Genomic DNA, 26,848 nt, shown 5'->3' with positions numbered 1-26,848 from the left:
TGCTGGTATCCTTTCCTTGCCTAACACCCTGCTTACAAGAGGGCTCTGCATGATGACAGTGACATCTTCTGGCGGGTTTACAACACATAATATGTAGATGCATTCGTTTCTGATACTTCTCGATGCAGGGGCAATATACATCGTATAGCCATAACTGCACTGCACATTTCAGACAGATGGACAGAGCAGTAACAGAATGCTCCCTTGTAACCGTGTATAAATGTGTATCAATAAACTCTGCAGATCAATGTCTGATAAAGTCTCAGCATTCTGTACGTGAAGAAAATGACCCAGAGTTCATTCATGAGCGTAGGAGCTAAACAGAGCAAGCGTAACAACCAATCAGATATTTGCCTTCATTTTGCTTTTAAACTGGTCGCAATGGGCACCTGTGTGTGTAAATGAGCCCTTGATATGGTTATCATTCTGTTTGGCAGAATTGCAGCAATATTTTCTCCATGTGGGATTGCGGTGTTTGGGGGCGATGGAGAGGCAAGAATAGAAACAGAGTTGGTTTTTAACAGGAAACAAAACAAAAGAGGTATAAATGTCCAAGTGGATGGAGAGTAGAAAAACATATATAGGTGAAAAACTGAGAATCTCACATAGAAGTCCACCAGTAATAAAATAAAAAGTGCTGTACAGGTATGGGATCCGTTATCTGGAAAACCATTCTCTAGAAAGCTCTGAATTACGGAACGGCCATCTCCCATAGACTCCATTATAATCCAGATTTTTAAAACGGATTTCCTTTGTCTGTGTAATAATAAAACAGTCACTTGTACGTGATCCCAACTAAGATATAATTAATCCTTATTGGATGCAAAACCAGCCTATTGGCTTTATTTAATGTTTATGATTATCTAGTAGACTTAAGGCAGTGTTCCCCAACCAGTAGCTCATGAGTAACATGTTGCTCACCAACCCCTTGGATGTTGCTCCCAGTGGCCTCAAAGCAGGAGCTTATTTTTGAATTCCAGGCTTGGAGGAAAGGTTTGGTTGCATTAAAACAGTTGTATTGCCAAATAGAGCTTTCTGTACGTTGCCAGTCCACATAGGGGCTAGCAAATAGCCAATCACAGCCAGTGTCTGACTGGGACACCAGGGGCCCACTCTCAGTATTATTTTCCTTCTCCTCACTCAACCTCTATTGTCCTATTATCTTTTCTTTACATACTGTCAGGACTTACCCTGGTGGTTTAGTGGGCAGCGGGGTCCACTGCCGCTCCTTCGGCGTGGACGCCCGCTGCGCAGCTCCCTCTTCCTCCTATGCCGGTTCCTCTAGGGCGCGTGCGCCGCGCGCGTACATTATTTAAAGGCGCAGTCGCGCTGGCTTGATGACAGCGCGCAATTGGCGCGAATTTCAAATGTATAAAAGGGGAATTTGGCTTTCAGGTAATTGCCCGTTGTTAGGTTCAAATTAGCTTGTTCCTGGGTGCTATTACTTGTGATTCCTGATCTACCGTGTTTGACCCTTGCCTGCCTGATTTACTACGCTGATCTCTGTAATCCTGACCTTTGCCTGTCTGTTAACTCCGAACTCTCCAATCTTGATCCTGCTAGTCTGTGACTATTCTGACATCTCCAATCCTGACCTCTGCCTGTCCATTGACCATTCTACGCTTTCTCTATCCTGATTTTGGCCTGTCTGACTATTCTTCTGCTTGTGCTAGCCCGGCCTGCCTGTTCCTGTGGCTTCCTATCTTCCAGCATCCTTGTAAAACAGTCGTGCCCCATTGCCTGCCAGAACTTATGCCTTGCACCTCTCGTTAAGTCCAGGTGGCATCTGAGTACGCCGAGGGCTCCTCCCGAGGCAGTCACTTAACTGGTGAAGTCGAGCCGAGACCAGGGTGCTTGGCATCTGTTCTGGTGTAGGGTGCCGACGTGACACATACTATAATCTATTGTTCCATCTATTTAGCCCCTTTGTTCTTATAGAAATAGGGAATGGCCATGAAATAGGCCAAATGTTTAGAAGCAAGAGGCCCACTGAAACCTGGGCCCACCGGGAGTTTTGCTGGTATCCCGGTGGGCCAGTCCGACACTGATCACAGGATTCGTTGGTATCCTCAGGAACTATTTTCATGTTTATGTTGCTCCTCAACTCTTCTTACATTTGAATGTGGCTGATGGGTGAAAACAGCTGGGGATTCCTGGCTTAAGGTGTGCAGAAAAAAGAAAGATCTTTTATCCAGAAAAAAAAAACAGATTCCGAGCATTCTGAATAAGAGATCCCATACCTGTATTTAGTTACTTACAGCAAGAGTCAGCTCCTTTGGGGGAGGTAGTGTCTGCCTTGTGTGCCCTGTAAAGAAATAGAAGTAATAAATAGAAGTTACCCAATAAAAGTCTGACTAAGTGCCATACTTAAAATGTAATTTATGTTTGCAATGGCAACTACAATGTGAAATTAAATCATCCATATTCATAGCACCAATGATCTGAATTGTGTCCCTCTCTGGCTTATGATACCGGCATAAAGGACAAGCAGGAGAACTGAGAGGCTGATACCAGACATCAAGATACTAATACCCCAATGACATGCATCCGACTTCCATCTTTGAGAGCACCAGACTGACGTAACCATACACTTTCTGTACTGAATGACTACAATAGTGACTTTGGAAAGGGTTTGGCCCAATAGGGGTAGCGGATGAAGCACAATTAAATGGAGAAACAGATCGCAGGTAACAACTTTACTGTAGGGCCCTGGAACTTCTAATTAGAGCAATGTATTGAGTGATGCAATTATAAGTTCCCTATTGGGTACAGACAGGGCAGCCACAAGGGGGGGGCAGGGGGGAGAGTTGTAGGGGGCCCCGAGGGTAAGGGGGGCCCTGCCACGCCACACTTACTTGATTAGCCGGGGCCCCATCTTTCTGAGAGCTGCTGACTTCGGGAAGGTATGGACGTTTAAGGGGCCCTGGCCACCAATTTTCTTATAATGTGGGGGTGGGGGCCCTGGCCACCAATTTTGGCCACCGATTTTTTTTTTCTCATGTGGGGTCCTAGCCACCAATATTTTTTAATTGGGGGGCCCTGGCCACAAATGTTTTTTATGTAGGGCCTGATCACCAATATCTTTTTATTTTTAATAAACATGTGGGAATATTTTTTTTGTTTTTTTACTGTGTGGTGGGGGCGGACCTGTGGGGTGGGCAGACCTGTAGGTGGGGCTTGCGGTGGGCGCAGCCCAGGGGGCCCAGGAAATTTTGTTGTATGGGGGCCCTGTGATTTCTGATGGTGGTCCTGGGTACAGTCCAAGTATAACTTGTCACAAATTAAAAGAGTTGGCCGGTACTGGGGAAGGTACAGCATGGCTGGACATCTTTGGCTTTCCCCTGATTCATATAGTTCATTAATATATAGGCTGGTATTGTTATATACTATTGGCAAAGGAGGTCCAGATAGGGGAGACTGCCCAAGGCCAGACATATAAGACAGAAAGAAATACAGACAGCTCAACCATACAGATCTGCTTCTCTAGGGACAAACCACTGAATCACAAACCTATTCCCTTTGTAATGTCCCTTTATCATAATGAACTAATGAGGAATGGGACACTTTATTCCCTACTTCAGCATTACAAATTGAAATGGTATTTTTGATTTAATAACCTCCTCTACTGGTAATTGGCATTTTGACAGAGTATAATTATCCTCCTTGTGGCCCGATGTATCCACAGACCGGGGCTATTTTGTAAACATAAAGTATAATATATAGGAAGTAAAACCTGGCTATAGTTACTATCATTATTAAACTGAACTAAAGGGATACTGTCATGGGAAAAAATTTTTTTTTCAAAACGCATCAGTTAATAGTGCTGCTCCAGCAGAATTCTGCACTGAAATCCATTTCTCAAAAGAGCAAACTGATTTTTTTATATTCAATTTTGAAATCTGACATGGGGCTAGACATATTGTCAATTTCCCAGCTGCCCCCAGTCATGTGACTTGTGCTCTGATAAACTTCAATCACTCTTTACTGCTGTACTGCAAGTTGGAGTGATATCACCCACCTCCCTTTTCCCCCCCAGCAGCCAAACAAAAGAACAATGGGAAGGTAACCAGGTAGCAGCTCCCTATTGGTGGCCATACATGGAGAGATCCGCTCGTTTGGCGATGTCGCCAAACGAGCGGATCTCCCTCCGATATGTCCACAAGATAACAGCTCCCTGGTAGATCTAAGAACAACACTCAATAGTAAAAACTCATGTCCCACTAACACACATTCAGTTACATTGAGAAGGAAAAACAGCAGCCTGCCAGAAAGCATTTCTCTTCTTATCAGAGCACAAGTCACATGACCAGGAGCAGCTGGGAAATTGACAATATGTCTAGCCCCTTGTCAGATTTCAAAATTGAATATAAAAAAATCTTGTTTGCTCTTTTGAGAAATGGATTTCAGTGCAGAATTCTGCTGGAGCAGCACTATTAACTGGTTTTTTTGAAAAAATTTTTTTTCCCATAACAGTATCCCTTAAACCTGAATGAAGAATAAAAGGGATGGTTCACCTTTAAGATCATTTTTATAATGTTATAGAACGACCAATTCTAAGCAACTTTTCAATTGGTTTTCATTATGTATAGTTTGTCTTTTTCTTCTGACTCTTTCCAGCTTTCTAATAGGGTCACTGACCCCATCTAAAAAACAAATGCTCTGTAAGGCTACACATGTATTGTTATTACTAGGGATGCACCGAATCCAGGATTCAGTTTGGGATTCGGATTTTTTCAGCAGGATTCAAATTCGGCCGAATCCTTGTGCCTGGCCGAACTGAATCTGAATTTGCATATGTAAATTAGGGGTGGAAAGGGAACTCGTGTGACTTTTCATCAGAAAACAAGGAAGTAAAAAAAGTTTACCCACTTTCTCCTTTCCCGCCTCTAATTTGCATATGCAAATTAGTATTTGGATTCCGTTCGGTATTCGGCCGAATCTTTCACAAAGGATTCGGCCGAATCCCAAATAGTGGATTCGGTGCTTGGGATGTGGGGTTTCCCAGATAAGGGATCTTTTTGTAATTGAGATCACCATACGCTAAGGCTGCTAAAGGACATTAAAGTCATTGCAATATGTACACCAGTGATGTCAGACTGGCAGCCCTGTGGCTGTTTCTGATCTGTGGATTTTGGGGGTTGGTGTGAGTTGCAGGTAAATAACATCTGCAGGTTGGATTTATGTAATTACCTCCCCGTCACATAGGCCTCCAGTCTTCCTGCATTGCCAGAGGCCCCTTCTGCTAAAACTCCAACCCTGGAAGGCCACACCAAAATGCTATTTTCTGTTCCACCCCCCCTATCCGTCCCATACAAAAGGACTTTGGTGCAGTCCTAACCCCACACACAGCCTATGGCTCTACCCTAGTGCACACAGTTTTTATACAGTATCTACACCACACAAACACACAGCCAATGACAATCATCACCTCACACACACAGCCTGTGGTCTAGTCCCTATCCCACCCAAACACACAACCTAAAGGTGCTACAGTCCCTGCCTCACACAAACATACACAAAGCATGTGCTACAGTCCCTGCCACACATAAAGCCTGTGGTAAGTGCTTATCCTACCCAGACTCACAGCCTGTGGTAAATTCCTGCCAGACACAATACACGCAGCTTGTGGTACAGGCCCTACTTCACACTCAAACATACACCCCACAGGCTGTGGTACAGTCCCTATTCACACACACACACACACACACCCTGTGGTACAGTCTTTACCCTCAGACCAGCTCACAGCCTGTGGTACAGTCTATCTCACACACATCATGCAGCCTGTGGTAAATTCCTGCCCAACACAAACACACAGTCTGTGGTACAATCCCTACCTCACACACACAAACACACAGCCTGTGGTACAGTCCCTACCTCACACACACAAACACAGTCTGTGGTACAATCCCTACCTCACACACACAAACACACACAGTCTGTGGTACAATCCCTACCTCACACACACAAACTGTGGTACAGCCCCTACCTCACACACACAAACACACAGTCTGTGGTACAATCCAAACCTCACACACACACACACACAGTCTGTGGTACAATCTGTACCTCACACAAACAAACACAGCCTGTGGTACAGTCCCTACCTCGCACACACACACACACAGAGTCTGTAGTACAATCCCTACCTCACACACACACACAGCCTGTGGTACAGTCCGTACCTCACACACACAAACACACGCACAGCCTGTTGTACAGTTCCTATTCACACACACAAGCTCACAGCCTGTGGTACAGTCTATCTCACACACATCATGCAGCCAGTGGTAAATTCCTGCCCAACACAAACACACAGTCTGTGGTACAATCCCTACCTCACACACACAAGCACACAGCCTGTGGTACAATCCCTACCTCACACACACACAAACACAGTCTGTGGTACAATCCAAACCTCACACACACACAGTCTGTGGTACAATCCCTACCTCACACACACAAACTGTGGTACAGCCCCTACCTCACACACACACAAACAGCCTGTTGTACAGTTCCTATTCACACACACAAGCTCACAGCCTGTGGTACAGTCTATCTCACACACATCATGCAGCCTGTGGTAAATCCCTTCCCAACACAAACACACAGTCTGTGGTACAATCCCTACCTCACACACACAGTCTGTGGTACAATCCCTACCTCACACACACAAACACACAGCCTGTGGTACAGTCCGTACCTCACATACACACAAACAGCCTGTTGTACAGTTCCTATTCACACACACAAGCTCACAGCCAGTGGTACAGTCTATCTCACACACATCATGCAGCCTGTGGTAAATCCCTTCCCAACACAAACACACAGTCTGTGGTACAATCCCTACCTCACACACACACACAGTCTGTGGTACAGTCCCTACCTCACACACACAAACACACAGTCTGTGGTACAATCTGTACCTCACACACACAAACACAGCCTGTGGTACAGTCCCTACCTCGCACACACACAGAGTCTGTAGTACAATCCCTACCTCACACACACACACACAAACACACAGCCTGTGGTACAGTCCGTACCTCACACACACAAACACACGCACAGCCTGTTGTACAGTTCCTATTCACACACACAAGCTCACAGCCTGTGGTACAGTCTATCTCACACACATCATGCAGCCAGTGGTAAATTCCTGCCCAACACAAACACACAGTCTGTGGTACAATCCCTACCTCACACACACACACACAAACACACAGCCTGTGGTACAGTCCGTACCTCACACACACAAACACACGCACAGCCTGTTGTACAGTTCCTATTCACACACACAAGCACACAGCCTGTGGTACAATCCCTACCTCACACACACAGCCTGTGGTACAGTCCCTACCTCACACACACGAACACAGTCTGTGGTACAATCCAAACCTCACACACACACAGTCTGTGGTACAATCCCTACCTCACACACACAAACACACAGCCTGTGGTACAGTCCGTACCTCACACACACACAAACAGCCTGTTGTACAGTTCCTATTCACACACACAAGCTCACAGCCTGTGGTACAGTCTATCTCACACACATCATGCAGCCTGTGGTAAATCCCTTCCCAACACAAACACACAGTCTGTGGTACAATCCCTACCTCACACACACACAGTCTGTGGTACAGTCCCTACCTCACACACACAAACACACAGTCTGTGGTACAATCCCTACCTCACAGACACAAACACAGTCTGTGGTACAGTCCCTACCTCACACACACACACACACAGTATGTGGTACAGTCCCTACCTCACACACACAGCCTGTTGTACAGTTCCTATTCACACACACAAGCTCACAGCCTGTGGTACAGTCTATCTCACACACATCATGCAGCCAGTGGTAAATTCCTGCCCAACACAAACACACAGTCTGTGGTACAATCCCTACCTCACACACACACAAACACACAGCCTGTGGTACAGTCCGTACCTCACACACACAAACACACGCACAGCCTGTTGTACAGTTCCTATTCACACACACAAGCACACAGCCTGTGGTACAATCCCTACCTCACACACACAGCCTGTGGTACAGTCCCTACCTCACACACACGAACACAGTCTGTGGTACAATCCAAACCTCACACACACACAGTCTGTGGTACAATCCCTACCTCACACACACAAACACACAGCCTGTGGTACAGTCCGTACCTCACACACACACAAACAGCCTGTTGTACAGTTCCTATTCACACACACAAGCTCACAGCCTGTGGTACAGTCTATCTCACACACATCATGCAGCCAGTGGTAAATTCCTGCCCAACACAAACACACAGTCTGTGGTACAATCCCTACCTCACACACACACAAACACACAGCCTGTGGTACAGTCCGTACCTCACACACACAAACACACGCACAGCCTGTTGTACAGTTCCTATTCACACACACAAGCACACAGCCTGTGGTACAATCCCTACCTCACACACACAGCCTGTGGTACAGTCCCTACCTCACACACACGAACACAGTCTGTGGTACAATCCAAACCTCACACACACACAGTCTGTGGTACAATCCCTACCTCACACACACAAACACACAGCCTGTGGTACAGTCCGTACCTCACACACACACAAACAGCCTGTTGTACAGTTCCTATTCACACACACAAGCTCACAGCCTGTGGTACAGTCTATCTCACACACATCATGCAGCCTGTGGTAAATCCCTTCCCAACACAAACACACAGTCTGTGGTACAATCCCTACCTCACACACACACAGTCTGTGGTACAGTCCCTACCTCACACACACAAACACACAGTCTGTGGTACAATCCCTACCTCACAGACACAAACACAGTCTGTGGTACAGTCCCTACCTCACACACACACACACACAGTATGTGGTACAGTCCCTACCTCACACACACAGCCTGTTGTACAGTTCCTATTCACACACACAAGCTCACAGCCTGTGGTACAGTCTATCTCACACACATCATGCAGCCAGTGGTAAATTCCTGCCCAACACAAACACACAGTCTGTGGTACAATCCCTACCTCACACACACACACACAAACACACAGCCTGTGGTACAGTCCGTACCTCACACACACAAACACACGCACAGCCTGTTGTACAGTTCCTATTCACACACACAAGCACACAGCCTGTGGTACAATCCCTACCTCACACACACAGCCTGTGGTACAGTCCCTACCTCACACACACGAACACAGTCTGTGGTACAATCCAAACCTCACACAGTCTGTGGTACAATCCCTACCTCACACACACAAACACACAGCCTGTGGTACAGTCCGTACCTCACACACACACAAACAGCCTGTTGTACAGTTCCTATTCACACACACAAGCTCACAGCCTGTGGTACAGTCTATCTCACACACATCATGCAGCCTGTGGTAAATCCCTTCCCAACACAAACACACAGTCTGTGGTACAATCCCTACCTCACACACACACAGTCTGTGGTACAGTCCCTACCTCACACACACAAACACACAGTCTGTGGTACAATCCCTACCTCACAGACACAAACACAGTCTGTGGTACAGTCCCTACCTCACACACACAGCCTGTTGTACAGTTCCTATTCACACACACAAGCTCACAGCCTGTGGTACAGTCTATCTCACACACATCATGCAGCCTGTGGTAAATTCCTGCCCAACACAAACACACAGTCTGTGGTACAATCCCTACCTCACACACACACACACACAGCTTGTGGTACAGTCTGGCAACGTCTGGCTCTTTGTCCTCCTCTATCCCATCTCCTGTTCTCCATTCCTACCCCCTCCCTCCCTCCCATTCTTACCCCTAGGGAGCAGGTCACGTGAGCAGGGGGCGGGGACCGCCCTTGTCTGCCAAAAAAAAGCCATTTTGAGGGAGAGAGAGAGAAAAAAGCAATATAAATATATATATTTATATCAATTCATATCCAGATGGGGATAAAGGAAGAGAAGAGCTAGAGTGAGACAAAGAGAGGAAGGGGGAGACTGAGACACAGCGGCGGGGAGAGGAGGGAATTTGGAGGAATAATCTCACACACACAGTCACACAGACACATATATATATATATACATCACACACTCACACTCAGACACACGGCAGGGGAGGCCGCACGAGCAGCAGCAGCAGCAGGTAAGGACTCGTTATTGATGGTTCCTGTTGTGTCTGTGACGAGATTGTTTATGTCTGTGTGTGTGTCAGTCTGTGTGTGAGTCTGTGTCTAATGGACAGTGTGTGTGAGTCTGTAGAGTAAACACTTGCACCTCCAGTACTCGAGGATACAATGCGCCCCCCTCTCGTCTCCTGTGGCTCGGTCTTTGGCCTGCGCTTTGCAGTTAATGGTGGAATGTGCCACGATCTCCCGGGGGGTGTCCCTGTGCCAGTCAGTGCGTGTGTGTCTGGCGTGAGAGAGAGAGACATTGGGGCACGAGACTCCAGATGTCAATGAGACCCCCCAGCAGTGACTTGTTCTGTCATCTCATTAGTAAATGTCCCCCTCACTCTCTGTCATATCATTCACTGCTCCCCCTCCTCCTATTTATTTACACTCACTCACTGATCTGTACTAACTAATGGGACTCACTGAACTCACTGTCAGCCTGACCTCTGTGTGTGTCTGATATATATATATATATGTGTGTCTATATGTGTCTATATATGTGTGTCTATATACTGGCTATTTACTTCTCTCTTCCTTGCTACTTGCCCTTTACATTTCATTCAACTACAGGCAGTGCTGTAACTTCATCTTACTGGGCCCCAACATATTCATAATTTCACCTAACCCCCTCCTATATATTAATATCTTTAATAATAATATCTTTATTCCCTATTAATAACATTGGGATCACTGGCCTTCCTATATATTTATCTTTATTCCCTATTAATAACATTGGGATCACTGACCTTCCTATATATTTATCTTTATTCCCTATTAATAACATTGGGATCACTGGCCTTCCTATATATTTATCTTATTCCCTATTAATAACATTGGGATCACTGACCTTCCTATATATTTATCTTTATTCCCTATTAATAACATTGGGATCACTGACCTTCCTATATATTTATCTTTATTCCCTATTAATAACATGGGATCACTGGCCTTCCTATATATTTATCTTTATTCCCTATTAATAACATTGGGATCACTGACCTTCCTATATATTTATCTTTATTCCCTATTAATAACATTGGGATCACTGGCCTTCCTATATATTTATCTTTATTCCCTATTAATAACATTGGGATCACTGCCTTCCTATATATTTATCTTTATTCCCTATTAATAACATTGGGATCACTGACCTTCCTATATATTTATCTTTATTCCTATTAATAACATTGGGATCACTGGCCTTCCTATATATTTATCTTTATTCCCTATTAATAACATTGGGATCACTGACCTTCCTATATATTTATCTTTATTCCCTATTAATAACATTGGGATCACTGGCCTTCCTATATATTTATCTTTATTCCCTATTAATAACATTGGGATCACTGACCTTCCTATATATTTATCTTTATTCCCTATTAATAACATTGGGATCACTGGCCTTCCTATATATTTATCTTTATTCCCTATTAATAACATTGGGATCACTGACCTTCCTATATATTTATCTTTATTCCCTATTAATAACATTGGGATCACTGACCTTCCTATATATTTATCTTTATTCCCTATTAATAACATTGGGATCATGACCTTCCTATATATTTATCTTTATCCCCTATTAATAACATTGGGATCACTGACCTTCCTATATATTTATCTTATTCCCTATTAATAACATTGGGATCACTGACCTTCCTAATATTTCATCTTTATTCCCTATTAATAACATTGGGATCACTGGACCTTCCTATATATTTATCTTTATTCCCCTATTAATAACATTGAGATCACTGACCTTCCTATATATTTATCTTTATTCCTATTAATAACATTGGGATCACTGACCTTCCTATATATTTATCTTTATTCCCTATTAATAACATTGGGATCACTGACCTTCCTATATATTTATCTTTATTCCCTATTAATAACATTGGGATCACTGACATTCCTATATATTTATATTTTTCCCTATTAATAACATTGACATCAACCATCATTTTTATGTAAAACAACCTTAGTAGTTACCCCCAGACTGCAGGGTTCTCCATGTAGTGGCCCTCCAGCTGCTCGTAAAGGAGAATTGAATCCTTAATTAAAAACCCTACCCTACATAGACCTTCCTCCCCCCAGCCTAACTGCTCCCCAGAGCAAATGCCCCTAACTTTTTACTTACCCCTCAGTGCAGATTCAGGGATCAGAGTTCACGGCCGCCATCTTCCGGCTCTTCGTTTCTTCTTCTGCACTTCTGTCCACTTCAGCTCATGCGCACCTGAATGCAAGGGCTATAACTGCTGGGGGGCCCCCAGACAGCAGACACAGCATATATATGTCTGGAACCCTGGCTTTCAGGGTTCAGCCATATCCAGGAGTACAGATTTGGCCAAATAGAAAATCAAGTCCAAGAAAAGCACCAGAAAAGCCAACACACAGGAGGATTTACCCGATTTTTTTGTTCAGTTATATATAGGGTTCAAATTTGATTCCTGATAAAAAATAAAAAAAATTAAAAAAAAAAGAGCTTGTATTTCTTCAAATCCCAAACCAAATGCAGGATTTGGTGCATCCCTAATATATATATATATCAGCCAAAAGTGTGCACTCCATTAAATAAGGGGACCTGTCTGGGTGCAGAAGGCTGGAGATAATAAAACATCATATTACACCGCACTCACAGGTCTTTAGTGATGAACAAAAATAAAATTAATTTATTGCACCGACGTCTCAGTCTGGAGCCAATCTCTTCCCGGGATTGCCCACTTTGAGGTGGGGGACATCAGGCCGAACTGATCATGGGCCCTGGGGTCCAATGATTGGATCAAAATGCTGAAAATGCAGGTGGTCGGATCGAGAGCCACATCAATTAACTGACACGATCCTCCATTGGGTTTTTAAAGCTGGCTGATCAACAGATCGGGGAAGCCCAGTTGGAGGGCTCCATTCACTGCCCAATAAGCTGTTAAATTGGTCCGTCATCATCTTATATGGGCCTGTGTATGGGCAGCTTTAGTCTTCTTCTCTACAGGATTATATATTTCCATTCCCAAACACACACTTCTAGTACATTGTCCAGACTTCCCGGGTCATGTCCTCTCCTACCTTGGCCAGATGCCTCCTCTCCATAGACGTTATTCTTATACGTAGTCAGCTTGAGGCTCCTGATAACCCACTGCTTCTATGGGGTAAATTCCTCAAAGAGAACCCTTCATTCTGCATAAATCTCATTAAAGGGCTTGTTCAACTTCCAACACTTTTTTTCAATTCAGATAATTCACCAAAAAAAATAAATACTTTTTCCAATGACTTTCTATTTTCTATGTGAGACAGTTTTTCTAATCTAGAAGTATAAAGTGTCATTTTTCACCTACTAAAGCAGCTCTGGGAAGGGGGGGGGGGTCGCCGACCCTGTAAACTGATCTAAATGGATACATTTAGTTGATCCATTTCTTATTTTTGTCCCTGCTGAGCAGAATCTCTGAGTTTCATTACAGGCAGCTGTTAGACTTGATACAATAGTTACTGATACTCCAGAGAGACTGCTGAGAAATGGATCAACTAATTTGATCAACTAAATGTAGCAACTAAATGTAGCAAATTGTAACAATTCAGATGCTTCTGGATCACCGAGTTGCCAGACTCAAACACCAGAGTCAGGGACATTTAAAGGGATACTGTCATGGGGAAAAACATTTTTTTCAAAATTAATCAGTTTATAGTGCATTTCTCAAAAGAGCTTAGATTTTGGAAAAACCACAAATAATGGAAAGTGATTGGGGAAAAGTCTTTATTTCTGGGGAACAATCTGAAACCAACTGAACTGAAAAAAGTGTTGGAAGGTGAAGGACCCCTTTAATGATGTGTATGCAAACACCTTGCTTAGTCACGTCACCCCGAGAACAATCGCAACTGTCACGTTTGTGCCACCGTTTTCCCTACAGAGACTTTAGTCCTTGCGGTGCGGCTAATGGATCTCCGTAGGGAAGAGCTTCACTTGCCTTCATTAGTGCTGCAAGATCAGACGAGTAATTTAATAGAGAGGAAGCTGCAGGAATAGTAAACAACAGCAAATAAACAGGGGGAAAAACTGTTCTAAAACGGTTAAAAATCGGCTTCTTTAAAGGGCAAGCTTTTCAGTGGGCGGCCAACGTGGGCCTGGTCTGGTCGTTTGTTTTGCATCCCACTCCAGACATGCTATCGTATATCCCTAATAATATTTTTAATTTTGGGCAGAGCCAAGTTTTTTTTTAATCTCTATACAAGAACTGGTTCCTGAAAGAGTTGTTGGCAGGGGCTCGTGGGGAATGGAAGCCTTCCAGTAATTAATAAAGAACGAGCTTTCTCTCTCTCTCCCGTACTATGGCTGAGCTTACACCCGGGCGGCTGACTCAATAGAGGACTGATCCTAGAATTGCGGCTTTATGTTGAATATTTTAATTATGATTTTGTTGGAATGAAAGGCTGGTGGCACACGGGGCTGTCGGGAGTCACAGTGGTTTCTCTGGGGGATCTTTATATATATGATTGTCAGCAGTAGGATCATAGTTATAGTATTGCTAGTGATTACAGGGAATGGAAACTTCTAATCAGGGTGTATCACTGACGACCTTAAATGGGTGGTTCAGCTTTACGTTAACTTTTAGTATGTTATAGAATGATCAATTCTAAGCAACTTTTCAATTGGTCTTCATTATTCATTTGTTATAGTTTTTTAATTATTTGCCTTTTTCTTTCCAGCTTTCTAATGGGGGTCACTGACCCCATCTAAAAAACAAATGCTCTGTAAAGCTGCAAATGTATCGTATTGCTACTTTTTATTACTCATCTTTCTATTCAGGCCTCTCCTATTCCAGTCTCCAATGCATGGTTGCTAGGGTCATTTGGACCCTAGCAACCAGATGGCTGAAATTGCAAACTGCAGAGCTGCTGAATAAAAAGTCAAAAACCACAAATCATAAAAAATGAAAACCAATTGCAAATTGTCTCAGAATATTGGTCTCTACATCTTACTAACAGTTCAACCCCTTTAAGGCATATATTGTTAGCACAACAGCAGATCATGGCTCACATTTTCAGTTGCGTTGTGTCTCCATTGGCTTTGCTTGCTCAATCCTAAATCCTCTTGTTTGTAAAAATCCAGGGTTTCGTCTTTTTTTCACCGGCAAGATGCATCGTACGATGCGGATCAAGATGACGGAGCTCAACCCGCACTTGATGTGCGCTCTCTGCGGAGGCTACTTCATCGACGCGGCAACAATCGTGGAGTGTCTGCATTCCTGTAAGTCTGATATTTCCTTTATACACCGTACTGGTCTCATGGCAACTCCCACCCCATATCTGTCTCCAAGCAGCACACTACTTGTCTCCTGTCCCTTTAAGAAAAGTCCCTTATCTGATATTCCCTACTATTCTCCTTATGATCTAAGGGTGCAAAATGCACAGAATCTCCCCGTGTTTCCACTAATTGTGTTATTATTGTCTTTTCTTCTTCAGTCTGCAAGACCTGTATCCTACGATACCTAGAAGCACACAAGTTCTGCCCCATGTGTGACTCCCAAGTCCATAAAGGGCGACCCCTCCTCAGTATCAGGTGAGAAACTAAAAAAATCTGAACACTAGGAGGGCTATGAACTAAGATTAAAGGTTAAAGGGATGTTCACCTTTGCATTAACTGTTCGTATGATGTAGAGAGGGATATTATGAGACTATTGGTTTTCATTTTTTATTATTTGTTGTTTTTGACTTGTTTAGCTTTTTATTCAGCAGCTCTCCAGTTTGCAAATTCAGCAGTCTGGTTGCTAGGCTCAAAATTATCCTAGCAACCATGCATTGATTTGAATAAGAGACTGGAATATGAATAGGAGAGACCTGAATAGAAAAATGAGTAATATAAAATGAAATGTGTAGCCTTACAGAGCATTTGTTCTTAAGGTGGAGTCGGCGACCTCCATTTGAAAGATGGAAAGAGTCAGAAGAATCAATCAAAAACTATTTAAAAAAATTAAGACCAATTGAAAAGATGCTTGGAATTATTAGTTATTTAGCTTTTTATTCAGCAGCTCTCCAGTTTGCAATTGCAGCCGTCTGGTTACTAAGGTCCAAATTCCCCTAGCAACCATGCATTGATTTGAATAAGAAACCGGAATATGAATAGGAGAGGCCTGAATAGAAAGATGAGTAATAAAAAGTAGGAATGCACCAAATCCAGGATTCGGTTCGGGATTCGGCCTTTTTCAGCAGGATTCGGATTCTGTCCGTCCGAACCAAATCCGAATACTAATTTGCATATGCAAATTAGGGACGGAGATGGAAATTGCATGACTTTTTGTAACAAAACAAGGAAATAAAAAATGTTTTCCACTTCGAACCCCTAATTTGCATATGCACATTGCAGATTCGGATTCGGTTCGGTATTCGGCCGAATCCTTCATGAAGGATTCGAGGGTTCGGCAGAATCCAAAATAGTGGATTCGGTGCATCCCTAATAAAAAGTAGCAATAGCTTTACAGATGGGGTCGGTGACCCCCATTTGAAAGCTGGAAAGAGTCAGAAGAAGGCAAATAAATTAAAAACTATAAATAATGAAGACCAATTGAAAAGTTGCATAGAACTGGCCATTCTATAACATAATAAAAGTGAACAACCCCTTTAAAGAAGGATAATGCTCCTGTATTATAAAACAAAGGATATTATTAGTGAAGAAGGAGATCCGTGAATGTATAAAGGCACAAGGCTACAGAGCAAATCTATTGATAGAGGTTTTGGAACTCCCAGCTGCCTTCTAATTAGGGATGCACCAAATCCAAATTTTGGATTCAGCTGAACCCCCAAATCCTTCGCGAAAAATTCGGCCGAATACCGAACCAAATCCTAATTTGCAAATTAGGGATTAGAAGGGGAAACATTTTTTACTTCCTTGTTTTGTGATAAAAAGTCATGTTATTTCCCTCCCCGTCCCTAATTTGCATATGCAAATTCAGATTCAGTTTGGTTGGGCAGAAGGATTTGGCCGAATCCTGGATTTAGTGCACCCTTACTTCTAATAACCTGTCATGTGATATGAATGACATCACTAAGCACTAGTTATAAGGATATACTTTGCTGGTTACACGTTTGTATTCTAGATGTTTGTGCTTTTATCTTAATGTTTAATCTCTTCAGGTCAGACAAGACATTGCAGGACATTGTGTATAAACTTGTCCCCGGGCTGTTCAGAGGTGAGTGAATGTACTTATCTATGGGTGTATGTGGATAAAAGCTTTTATTTACTGGACAGAGGTATATGCATAGCGGCAAACCAATGTAAGTAAGGCTGATGTCACGCTGGGCTGATCGTAACCTGGTCGATAAGGCAACGGAAAACCTAGCAACCAGATAGCAGCTGCAATTCCAGTTGCCAAACCAAAACTGTAAATACTTTAAAACCATAAAAGAATTAAGATTGTAAATTGTCTTTAAATGCTGCTGTCTACATCCCATTAAAAGTTCATTTTTAGGTGATCTTCCGCTTTATATACCACATATATCTGAAGATATCCTGCAGAATAGCTGCGAGCTGGTTAAAGGGGATTATTATATAATATAAATAACAGGTGCCCTTTAAGTGATGGCTGAGACCCTGACTGGGTAATACTGCAGGTAACAAGCAGTGGTGTAACTAGTAATTGCTGGGCACCCCCACATAAAAGAAAACTTTGAGGGGTAATTTATCAACACTGGACAAATTTGTCCATGGGCAGCAGGATTTGGATTCAGCCGAACCAAATTGGAATTTTTTTCCTTTGAGGAAGGAAGTAAAAAATGTTTTCCTCCTCCCACCCCTAATTTGCATATGCAAATTAAGGTTCGGTATTCGGCCGAATCTTTTGTGAAGGATTTGGGGGTTCGGCCATTTCCAAAATAGAGGATTCCGTGCATTCCTAGTAAATAGGGTTGCCACCTTTTAATAAAATTTCCACCGGTCGGGTGGTGGGAATAAAAGGGTGGGCCGTGACTTAAAAGGGGGCAGGTCATAATGTAAAAGGGGGAGGAGCCACATCGAGAGACAGCCAGAATGAGGCAAAGGCGTATGTTTTGAGCGGATTGGGGCCGGATCAAGGGCTTTTGTTCAGGGTATTACAATTTTGCCGGCAGCTACATTTCTGGTAAATTTATAATACCGGCCTTGGCAGGTGTTTAACCAGCTAGCCCTAGCAGTAACCCATGGCAACCAGTCAAGTGGGGTCATTTATCAACACCGGGCAAATTTGCCCATGGCCAGTTACCTACGTATAGCAACCAATCACTGATTAGCTTTTTGAAGCCAGCTGCAAGTAGAACAATGAATGCTGTGATTTGATTGGTTGCCATGGGTAACTGCCCATGGGCAAATTTGCCCAGTGTTGATAAATGACCCCCAAGTAGTTTCATTCACAGTAGTTCAACTGCAGCTGGCTGAAGAAAGCCAATCACTGATTGGTTGTTCTATCATGGGCAAATTTGCACAGTGTTGATAAATGTCCCACCAATGAGTTCAGTTCAGCAGCCTCTCCTTATTGGCCCGGGACCCTCTTTTGATTCATTGTTCCTTCCGCACTTTCTCTCTCGTGCAGGTGAGATGAAGAGGCGGCGGGATTTTTACGCTTCTTACTCGCGTTCAAAGGGTAAGTAACACTACAAGGAAAGTTGACCTTGAAATCTACCATCTAAGCAACTTTGCAGTTGGCCGTTTACTAACAATGTTAAAGGGTGAAGTATTTCTTTAAGTGTAAAACCAATCTGATCCACAGACCGTTCAAGCACAGAGCAAGGGCAGAACGTATCGGAGTCCGGAGAAAGTCCAGCGCAGGAGGAGCAGAACATCAGTCTGTCCATCCAGTTTTCTGAGGATACCAGGTAAGTCTCAATGATGAGACCACAGACTAAACCATAGACTCTCTCCAGCCTTATTACAATCACTCTGATGTTATGGGAATAATACCTGAATCAAGGGCATGTGTTACAGCTGCTAGAAGCCATGTTTCCTACAGCCTTTGCTTAGAGACCCTTCAGGTTTTAGACACTTTCTCCAGAAAAGACAAAATGGTTTGAATTGTGCAAAATCTGTGGGAAGACCTGAAGTTGGCGAAGCCATTAATATATCGAGATGTCAAGTGTTTGTGTATTTCTAAACGTGTGTTTTCCTCTGCCAGGGATGAGCTACAAGATCCTGTGGAAAGTGAAGACTTGGAAAAGGTAAGAAAGGTCACATTTAATGGAAGAGGCAAAACAATATATATAGAAAGGTATTTAAAGGGGTTGTTCCCCTTTAAATGAACTGTTTGTATGATGTAGGTAGAGAGTGACATTCCATGACAAATTTCAGTTGGTATTTATTATTTGTGATTTTTGAGTTATTTAGCTTTTTATTCAGCAGCTCTCCGGTTTGCATTTTGTTTGCTAGGGTCCAAATTCCCCTAGCAACCATGCACTGATTTGAATAAGAGACTGGAATATGAATAGGAGAGGCCTGAATAGAAAGATGAGGAATAAAAAGCAGCAATAACAATACATTTGCAGCCTTACAAAGTATTCGTATTTTTAGATGGGGTCAGTGACTACTTTGTAGTAAGTGCGTAAAGGGTTGGTTCCCCTTTAAGTGAACTTTTTTTTTTTTTAGTATGTTCTAGAATGGCCAATTCTATTCAACTTTTCAATTGGTCTTCTTTATCTTAGGTTTTTTTTTTTTAATGATCTGCTGTCTTCTTTTGATTCTTTGGAAAGAATCAAAAGAAAGAAGATCATTAAAAACAATAATAAATAAAGACCAATTGAAAAGTTGCTTAGAATTGGCCATTTCATAACGTACTAAAAAAAAGTTCACTTAAAGGGGAACCACTCCTTAAGCACTTAATACAAAAAACATGTGGCAGGTAAAGCATGGCGCTAAAAATGTATTGGGTGATACCGACTTTCCCCCTTCCATTGTTACACTCATTGGCCAACTATAAAACATTAACTAAATGTGTTGAGACACAGCACTGTTTACGTGACGTCAGAGGGAATTTCTTACCGAACATTTTCTCTCAATCAGAGGAACAGTCTGCGATTCTTGCGCTGCCCGGCCGCCATGACGATCACTCATCTCGCCAAATTCTTACGGAACAAGATGGACGTCCCCAGCAAATACAAGGTAGGAGCAGACGTGACTTATCGCTTTGGGTGCAGCAGCATTACCACTGTATTGTTCCCTCTTCCTAAATCAGGGGGTGCAATGTTCTCTGAGGCATCGATGCTGAGAGCTGTAGTTCAGTAACAGCCGGACTCCCAAGGTCCCGATTGATTACACTCTCTCTCTCTCTTCAGTTAACACATTGCACTTTTCAGGTTGAAATTCTGTACGAGGAGGAGCCGCTGAAGGACTATTACACACTCATGGACATTGCGTATATTTACCCGTGGGGACGGGTAAGTACCCGGGAACTTATTTGTCTGTCTCTTAGTCACATGGGTCTCTATTTCGTCCTTTTTCCGTGTCATTAATGTAGAAAATGAAATTTTTGGAGGCACATTCATCTAAGGTCGAATTCTTGTGATATACCGTATATACTCGAGTATAAGCCGAGTTTTTCAGCACCCAAAATATGCTGAAAAACTCTACCTAGGCTTATACTCGGGTCAAGCGCAAAACCGGTCACCGGCGCCTAAGAATAGTCGCCGGCATCCAAGAATAGTCTCCAAGAATATTCGCCGGCATCCAAAAACGAGACGCCGGCACCTCCAATGGGAGCAGAAACCCTCAATTTTTTGATTGAAACTTACCAGAAGCTGCTGCATTTCTCACCCTAGGCTTATACTCGAGTCAATAAGCTTTCCCAGTTTTTGGAGGTAAAATTAGGTACCTCGGCTTATGCTCGGGACGGCTTATACTCGAGTATATACGGTAATTAATTTTTTGAACTCGGATGGATGGAATCGACCTGAAAACTCAAATCGAATTTGATTCGAATTTTAAAAACTCGATTTTCTCCGAAAAAACCCCAAAAAACTCGAATGTCAGTAAGGCTGCAAACGACTCCGAATTGATTCCAGGAATTCGGCAGGTTTTAGGTGGCGAATAGTCGAGATCGAGTTCTTAAAGGGCCAGAGTATGATAAATCTCGGAAATCATATTTGAACTTTTTAAAAAGACTGGAATTTGAATAACTCCCTAGTCGAATTTGACAGTTTTGACCATAAAAAATTTAGAAAATTCCGTCTTGTTCATAGGCTGCATGTTGGTACTTTGCTTTTCCTTCCCAGAGATCATTGTTAGGACAGAGAACTGCATGAAGTGTGTATTTCCACTCACATACGATAACTATGAATAAGCCGTACCCTCTGTATAGCACTGAGTCATATAACATGGGCATTACTTTCCCCCGGTCTCATCTAATACCCGATCCTTACACAAGAGGGTCACGTTTATTTACCCCAATGCTAGATCACTAGGAAGTGGTTTCTTTTCAGGTATATATTGTATTTATTTGTACCCACTGGGGTGCGCGTAAACTTCGTTGCAATGAGCAGCTCATTCTCACTCACAGACCGGTCCTCTTCCTCTCAAGTATCGGGTCCAGCCTACCTGCAAGAGGTTGAGGTTTAGCCGCCCACGAAGCCTCCTGGATCTTAATCGTGGGACGACATCCGAGGGGGATTCCACCAGTGACAAGGCTAGCAGCCCCGCTCCTGTTCCCTCCACATCATCCTCTCTCCCCAGCCCTGCGACCCCATGCCAAGGCTCCCCGAACCCCAACACTGAGCTCCCTCCTCCCTCTGCTCTCCACAATGGCCATTCTGCTAGCCGAGGCCGCAAGGTGGGACTCAATGGAGTTCCTGGACCTCCTCTCACCTGAAAGCCTTGTGCCTCTGCAGGTTTTTATATATATATATGTACATAGACAAAAGGACTTGGTTATTTTCTATGGACAAAACAAGAGTAATTTAATCCTGACCATTACAGAATTCCTGTTTTTTGTTGTTTTATAATTTATAAATAAAAGGGGTGCAGAGGCAAGGACCCTTCCTACTTGTCCCCGGACATATGGCACAGCTCCATTTGCTTTTAACAGAGATCCGTCCCGTGACCCCCTGCTCATTGGATTTTCATTTTGGTGGACAATTCCCTTCTTCATACTCATCTTAACCCTCTTAATAGTTTGTTCCTCTGATGTGGGTGGGATTTTGGGGTGTCTCTTCCTGTGTATCCAAAATAAAGTGATACAAAGTGTTTTATCCTTTGATCTTGCTGTCGACATTGTTGTGTTTCCACCTGTGATGATTAAAGGGAAATGCACCCTCCAGTCTGTACACACAGGGTTTATTCATTTCTTTTTCCTCAGGTACATAGACTTGCTCACACCACTAGCACCTACAGGGGCTTAAGGTAAGGGCACAAGCTGCTATTGCAGGAGATTAGTCGCCCAACTACAAATCGCTTCTTCTTCGGGCGACTAATCTCCCCCAACTGCCTTCTCGCCGGCTAAAATGTAAATCGATGGCGGGAAAGCAGTCGGAACGCTTCGTTTTCCAATGTTGCCTCACGAGGAAACTTCGGGCGAATTTGGAAAGCTGAAGTGATCTGACTGCTATCCCGCTGGCGATTTACATTCTAGCCGGCGGGAAGACAGTTACGGGGAGATTAGTTGCCCAAAGAAGAGGCGATTTGTCAATGGACGACTAATCTCCCGCAATAGCAGTGTGTCTCTGCCCTTAAATGTGGAAACTTCGGAAAGCTGAAACGATCAAACTGCCGTCCCGACAGCAATTTACATTTTAGCCGGCAAGAAGGCAGTTCGGGGAGATTAGTCGTCCGAAGAAGAACCGAGTTGTCACTGGGCGACTAATCTCCCGAAATAACAGCGTGCGCCCTGACCCTTATAGGGGATGTTCACCTTCCAAATGCTTTTTTTCAGTCTAATTGTTTTCAGATTGTTCACCAGAAATAACCACTTTCATTTACTTTTTATTTTTTAGGGCAGAGGCACACGCTCAGATTCGGGGAGAGTCGCCCGGGCGACAAAGTGCTCCGAGTGCCATCCCGCTGGCAATTTACATTCTAGCTGTCGGGAATGCAGTTTGGGGAAATTAGTGGCCCGAAGAAGAGGAGATTTGTTGCCCAGGCGACTAATCTCCCCAAATCTGAGCGTGTATCTCTGCCCTTACAGTTTTTCCAAAATCTAAGGGTAAAGTTGAATGTCGGTGTCTCTGGTGTTAGAGTCTGACAGTAATTCAGGTTCTAAACTGTTACAGTTTTACAACATTTAGTTGTTACATTTCTCAGCAGCATCTCTGGAGTATCAGTAACTATTGTATCAAGTCTAACAGCTGCCTGTAATGAAACCCAGAGATTCTGCTCAGCAGGGACAAAGATAAGAAATGGATCAACAAAATGTATCCATTTAGATCAGTTGACCGGGTCGGTGACCCCTCCTTCCCAGAGCTGCTTTAGTAGGTGAAAAATGACACTTGTGGGTATAATATAGAGGGCACTTTCCCTGCACCAGAGGTTGGTTTATATTTTAGATGTATGGGCTGCTCAATGCTGCCCCTGTCAGAACATGTAGAACGTGCACCTACCCCTCCGTAGGTAATAAGTCTGACTTCCTCTCTGTTTCCTCATGTTCAGTTTTTTGTTTATCTCTTTCAGCCCAAACCCTGAAATAAAAACATCAATCAATGAGGCGAGATACAACAAAACCGGACAGTTTATTTAAACGAACATTGGGGGGGGGAGAAGAAAAAAAAAAAGTTGGGGTCACGTACACCCTCTAGTCAATAACAGGGATGAACACGGAGAGGAAAGAGATGTAAAACCTGATTCTGCTACGCGTATTTATCATACAATAAAATAATTCCACATAAATTAGCTAGACCAGTAAAAAATAAAACCCTAAAACAGAGAGTTTACCCAAACATAAGCCTTTAATATGTTGTAGCCTGGGCTGCTGTCACTTACCTGCGCTCTAGGGACTGACTCGCTATATACAGTATATTTACAATGATTAGTAATTAACTCCGGTTACGTGGAGGCGCAAACACCAGTGCAGTCTGCATCAGCCCCATAGCTTTAAAGGGGTAGTATGTTATAGAATGGCCAATTCTAAGCAACTTTTCAATTGGTCTTCATTATTTATTTGCCTTTTTCTTCTGACACTTTCCAGCTTTCAAATGGGCGTCGTTGACCCCTTCCAAAAAACAAAATGAATGCTCTGTAAGGCTACAAATGAATTGTTATTGCTACTTTTTTACTCCTCTTTCTATTCAGGCCTTGTTCAAATCAGTGCATGGTTGCTAGGGGTATTTTGGACCCTAGAAACCAGATGGCTGAAATTACAAACTGGAAAATGCTGAATAAAAAGCTAAATAACTAAAAAAAAACACAATTAATAAAAAATGAAAACCAATTGCAAATCAAATCACTCTCTACATCAGGGGTCCCCGACCTTTTTTACCGACATCACATGTAAAAAGAGTTGGGGAGCAACACAAAAGCATGAACAAGTCCCTTGAGGTGCTAAATAAGGGCTGTGATTGGCTATTTGGCAGCCTCTATATGGACTGGCAAAGTCTCTACTTGGCCCTATACTTCACTTTTATGCAATTAAAACTTGCCTCCAAGACTGGAATTCTACAATGACCCCTAAGCTTAGCCAAGAGCTCACTGAGCATGTGCAGAGCCACTGACACCCCTAAGATGGAGAATTTTGAGGGTACAGGGCCTCTGCACCCCTGGGCTAGTACAATATATAAAATACAGCATTCTCAGGCCACATTCTTTCTCTACAACATACAAAAGGTTGACGTTTAGATAAACTGCCCTGGGAGGAAGGGATGTGAGCACACAGGTTTCCTATTTTGGGTTTAGCAAACCAGGATTGAGGAATATTCAAATGAAATCTGCCCGACCACATAATAACGTATGGAAATGGTGCACGGAATGTTTCCCCATGATTAGTAATGAAATGTATCCGTATCGGGGGGCATCGTCCATGCAAGTTTTGCTCAATAGTGACAAATTTGGGCAGCCATGCTTAGTCACTAGTGATGGGCAAATAAATTCGCCTGGTGAATTTCCGAGTTTCGCTGCCTGCAATTAAATTCGCTTATTTCCCTCTAAAATTCACCGGTGAAAATCCGCCTGTGTCAATTTCTGATTTTCACGATTTTTTCGTGAAAACTTTCGAATTGCTTGATTTTTTGTGAAACGCTCTAATTGCTCGATTTTTTAGTGAAAACGTTATAATTTCACGTTTTGTTTGATTCATGAATTGCTTGATTTTAGTTAAAACTTTCGAATTGCTAGAATTTTTGTGAAAACATTCGAATTGCTCAATTTTTCCCATTAAAACGTTCGAATTTCACGATTGTTCCATTAAAATGTTCAAATTTCACGATTTTTTTGTGTGAAAATGTTTGAATTTCAAATTTTTTTCGCGAACTTTCCAATTTCTCGTTTTTTTTCCCAATTTTGCGGTAGATTCACCAATGTTTCGGCGAAGCGGGACAAATTCGCCCATAACTATTAATCACCTGTAAAGACTTGTTCCCTGTCCTTTATGGCTGCTGCTTCCCTGGTTTGTCTTGGTACGGGGGCCCCAGTAGGTCAAAATGAAATGTACAATTAATGCAGCAGTCAAGCAAAATACCCAGCCCAAAATATACCCCCGAGTGTGCGCACATCCAGCTACAGTCACTGCAGTCCTGCTCTCTGTACAAAGCTATTGCAACATCGAACATACAAAAATCTCCTGCCCCAACCAAGGTTTTGGGGGGCTTAGTTTTTTTGTAAGCATTTTTTTTTTAAATTTTAATATGAAAATATGTAAAAAGAAAAAACAGAAAAGTGGCGACTTGCCTTTAATTCTGGAATCTAAGCATGGAGCCAAAAGCTGCCGTCGCATGAAAACTGAACACAGAAGGAGGCCCATGGCCGGAAATGTCCAACCTTATCCCACTGTATTATTTTTGTCCTCCTTCAATAGTTACCTGTCATGGGAATAATCGGGGGCAAATCTAGGAACCCCAAATTGCAAGTTCCAGCTAGAGATGCACCGAATTCAGAATTCGGTTCGGGATTCGGCCAGGATTTGGCATAATCCTTTTTCCGTCTGAACCGAATCGGAATCCTAATTTGCATATGCAAATTAGGGGCGAGGAGGGAAGTCGTGCGACTTTTTGTCACAAAACAAGGAAGAATAAAATGGTTTTGCATATGCAAATTAGGATTCGGTTCGGCAGTTGGCCGAATCTTTCGCGAAGGATTCAGGGGTTCGGCCGAATCAAAAAATAGTGGATTGTAAAATTGCCCTATGTTTATAAATTAACCCTAACATCACATGACTCTTAACTCCTTCCCTGCCCAGTGTTTATTAGGAAGGGCCCACTTTGTGTTTGCATGTAGGGGTGTTAGGAGATGCAGTCAGAGCCCAGTCTATGAAATGTTATTGGACCACCTTTTCCCATCACCTCCCCAAATGATATGTTAGTGGAGGGCGAGTATGGTACATGGATGTGTATGTATTGCCCAGATTCACTGCTGATATATATATATAACTCGGCAAGCTACGGAATATAAAAATAAAGAGAGGATGAATCCTAAACCCAGTATACTACATCTGAGATTCTGATACCTAACAGTACAAACCTTTTTTTTTTTTTTTGATTGTTGGTGTTACTGGCCCTTTAAACAAGAGAATTGCTAAAAACATTCATTGCT

The 26,848-nt window shown here is 43.0% G+C and overlaps 2 protein-coding genes across 3 annotated transcripts in view; one reads left to right on the top strand and one right to left on the bottom strand.

Annotated features, from left to right (window-relative positions):
• tbx21.L (T-box 21 L homeolog) overlaps positions 1-5,870 on the bottom strand; it is a 68,946-nt gene extending 63,076 nt beyond the window's left edge. Inside the window, exons 1-2 of the mRNA XM_041576497.1 lie at positions 5,191-5,870; positions 2,259-2,305 (exon numbers count right to left, since the gene is read on the bottom strand). The gene's annotated coding sequence lies outside the window, so the exon portion shown is untranslated. The remainder of the gene's footprint in view (positions 1-2,258; positions 2,306-5,190) is intronic.
• Positions 5,871-9,818: 3,948 nt separating this feature from the next.
• On the top strand, positions 9,819-22,373 carry pcgf2.L (polycomb group ring finger 2 L homeolog). 2 transcript variants are annotated; one of them, XM_018234238.2, is made up of 10 exons: positions 9,819-10,142; positions 15,272-15,412; positions 15,628-15,724; positions 17,296-17,351; positions 18,726-18,776; positions 18,903-19,008; positions 19,305-19,347; positions 20,186-20,284; positions 20,479-20,559; positions 21,678-22,373. In XM_018234238.2, exons 2-10 carry the CDS (start codon positions 15,301-15,303, stop codon positions 21,984-21,986), a joined length of 954 nt encoding a protein of 317 aa, XP_018089727.1. In that variant the 5' UTR covers positions 9,819-10,142; positions 15,272-15,300; the 3' UTR covers positions 21,987-22,373.
• Positions 22,374-26,848: the final 4,475 nt, after the last annotated feature.

This window comes from Xenopus laevis, chromosome 9_10L, assembly GCF_017654675.1.
Source record: "Xenopus laevis strain J_2021 chromosome 9_10L, Xenopus_laevis_v10.1, whole genome shotgun sequence".
Lineage (NCBI taxonomy): Eukaryota > Metazoa > Chordata > Amphibia > Anura > Pipidae > Xenopus > Xenopus laevis.
The sequence above is the reverse complement of the archived record's forward strand: the minus strand, read 5'-3'. Positions and strand labels throughout refer to the sequence as shown.